Source organism: Spea bombifrons, chromosome 2, assembly GCF_027358695.1.
Source record: "Spea bombifrons isolate aSpeBom1 chromosome 2, aSpeBom1.2.pri, whole genome shotgun sequence".
In the NCBI taxonomy this organism is placed as follows: Eukaryota; Metazoa; Chordata; class Amphibia; order Anura; family Pelobatidae; genus Spea; species Spea bombifrons.
The window spans coordinates 128,164,525-128,166,129 of record NC_071088.1 but is presented as its reverse complement, the minus strand read 5'-3'; the positions used below and the strand labels follow the sequence as shown (position 1 = coordinate 128,166,129).

The 1,605-nt window shown below is 35.3% G+C and overlaps 1 protein-coding gene across 1 annotated transcript in view; it reads left to right on the top strand.

Moving 5' to 3' along the window:
* The window catches only part of LOC128474176 (thread biopolymer filament subunit alpha-like), a 13,360-nt gene extending 11,977 nt beyond the window's left edge, over window positions 1-1,383 (top strand). The window contains exon 10 of the mRNA XM_053456452.1: window positions 691-1,383. Coding sequence (XP_053312427.1) covers window positions 691-713 — 23 coding nt within the window. The 3' untranslated portion in view covers window positions 714-1,383. The remainder of the gene's footprint in view (window positions 1-690) is intronic.
* Window positions 1,384-1,605: the final 222 nt, after the last annotated feature.

The window sequence follows — 1,605 nt, the reverse complement described above, 5'->3', positions numbered from 1 at the left end:
AAGGCTTTGTGAGTGTGGTGGCATGGAGGAGAGAATTTAAGATTGTAAATTAATTAATGCTAGCATTGCCACAGGCTGCCACTGATCTCAGCATCTATGGGGTTAATGCTTAAACTATATCCAAACCATTACGCAGATTGCCAGACAAAAAGCATTTGCTATTCATGGGTTTAATTAATGGATCTAGCTGTGCTAAAAGCTGTGACCTTTTTTTAAGACATTTTTGTAACTTATTTGCGCTTCCCATTACCTGATTTTTCTGCCAAGCACAGAATATTTCCAGTTTCCTACGTCTGGCTGCTCTGATGAAGGGTTTGCAGCGTCTCATGTATAACTGGAGGATGGTTGGGTGAATGTCCAAAATGCCCCCATCAAGCACTTTGAATCTTCATAACTCCCAAAGCAACAAAAAATCATAATATTACATAGAATGTTTAAGGTTCTCTATGAGGGACAAACCTCAGCGAGCTTCTCCTGCATGACTTAGAACTCTACTTCATGCAGAACCAGCTCAACCTTATCAGGGTTGCCATTTGATAATGTACAGTAAAGTCAAACCAGAAAGCTCCTGCAAAATCGCCCATAAGCTCTCATTTTAGTAAATAAACCTCAAAGAATTCCATAAGCTTTGTATAAATATACAAGAGTTGATGTTAATTAACATTACATTTTTTATTATCTTTATTTTAGTATCAACATCTACTGCCTATTGAAGAGGACTATGAGCTTAATATGTGCCATGGAAGTTGGACTGAAAATTGCGTACAAGCATTTCAACGCAACCAGATTTCCCAAATGCATCATTTTATCTCTGCACTTAGTCAGCTTCCCAGAAGACAATCAATGCTTTACAAATCTTTTTACTCATATTCTTTAATAAGGAAACTTTAATAAGGTTTCATTATGTTTTTATTCTGCTATGTAATCTTGCGGTGAATTAAGAGGTTCTATTTTTTATTTTTTTTTTCTTCTGTTTCTAAATACTGACCAGTTACTTTCAACAGAATAGAAGATAAATTATACATGTAACCACAAGTCTGCCACCGAAATCTCTAATTACCTAACTGCAGGAAGTTTGGCTTTAAGAGAGATTCTCGCAGAGTTATGGACTATTGAACAGAAAAGGGACAGCACTATAGATGGCAAGCTGAATATGTGCAATAATGAAAGCAGTTGACATGATTACTGTGATTGACACACTGCCAAGTCCTGAAAAGGTGCAAAACACAACATGTACTGTTTCTGTTAAAGGAGTTCATTACAATATCCTACAGAGTCCTTGTATTAAAGCGTTATAAGATATATTCTCTAAGCTGAGAAAAAGGGCTTTTTGCTAAATTGTAAAGAAAGCTAAATAAAAAAAAGCATTCTTTGGTTTCCAAACCTAGATGTGTGTGTGTTTCTTTTGTCACATTATTTCATTAAATGCTACAAATGTTTTTTGGTGGGGGAAACGGGTATTGATTCCATTTGGGAAACTTTCTTTCTTCATATACAGTATCTCTTTTATATAAAAGATGATTCTAGTACAAAGTTTAAGATATGGTCCATAGCATTATATATACGGTATATCCCCGTGTTTCAGGGGTAACAGTAACAAAAAAA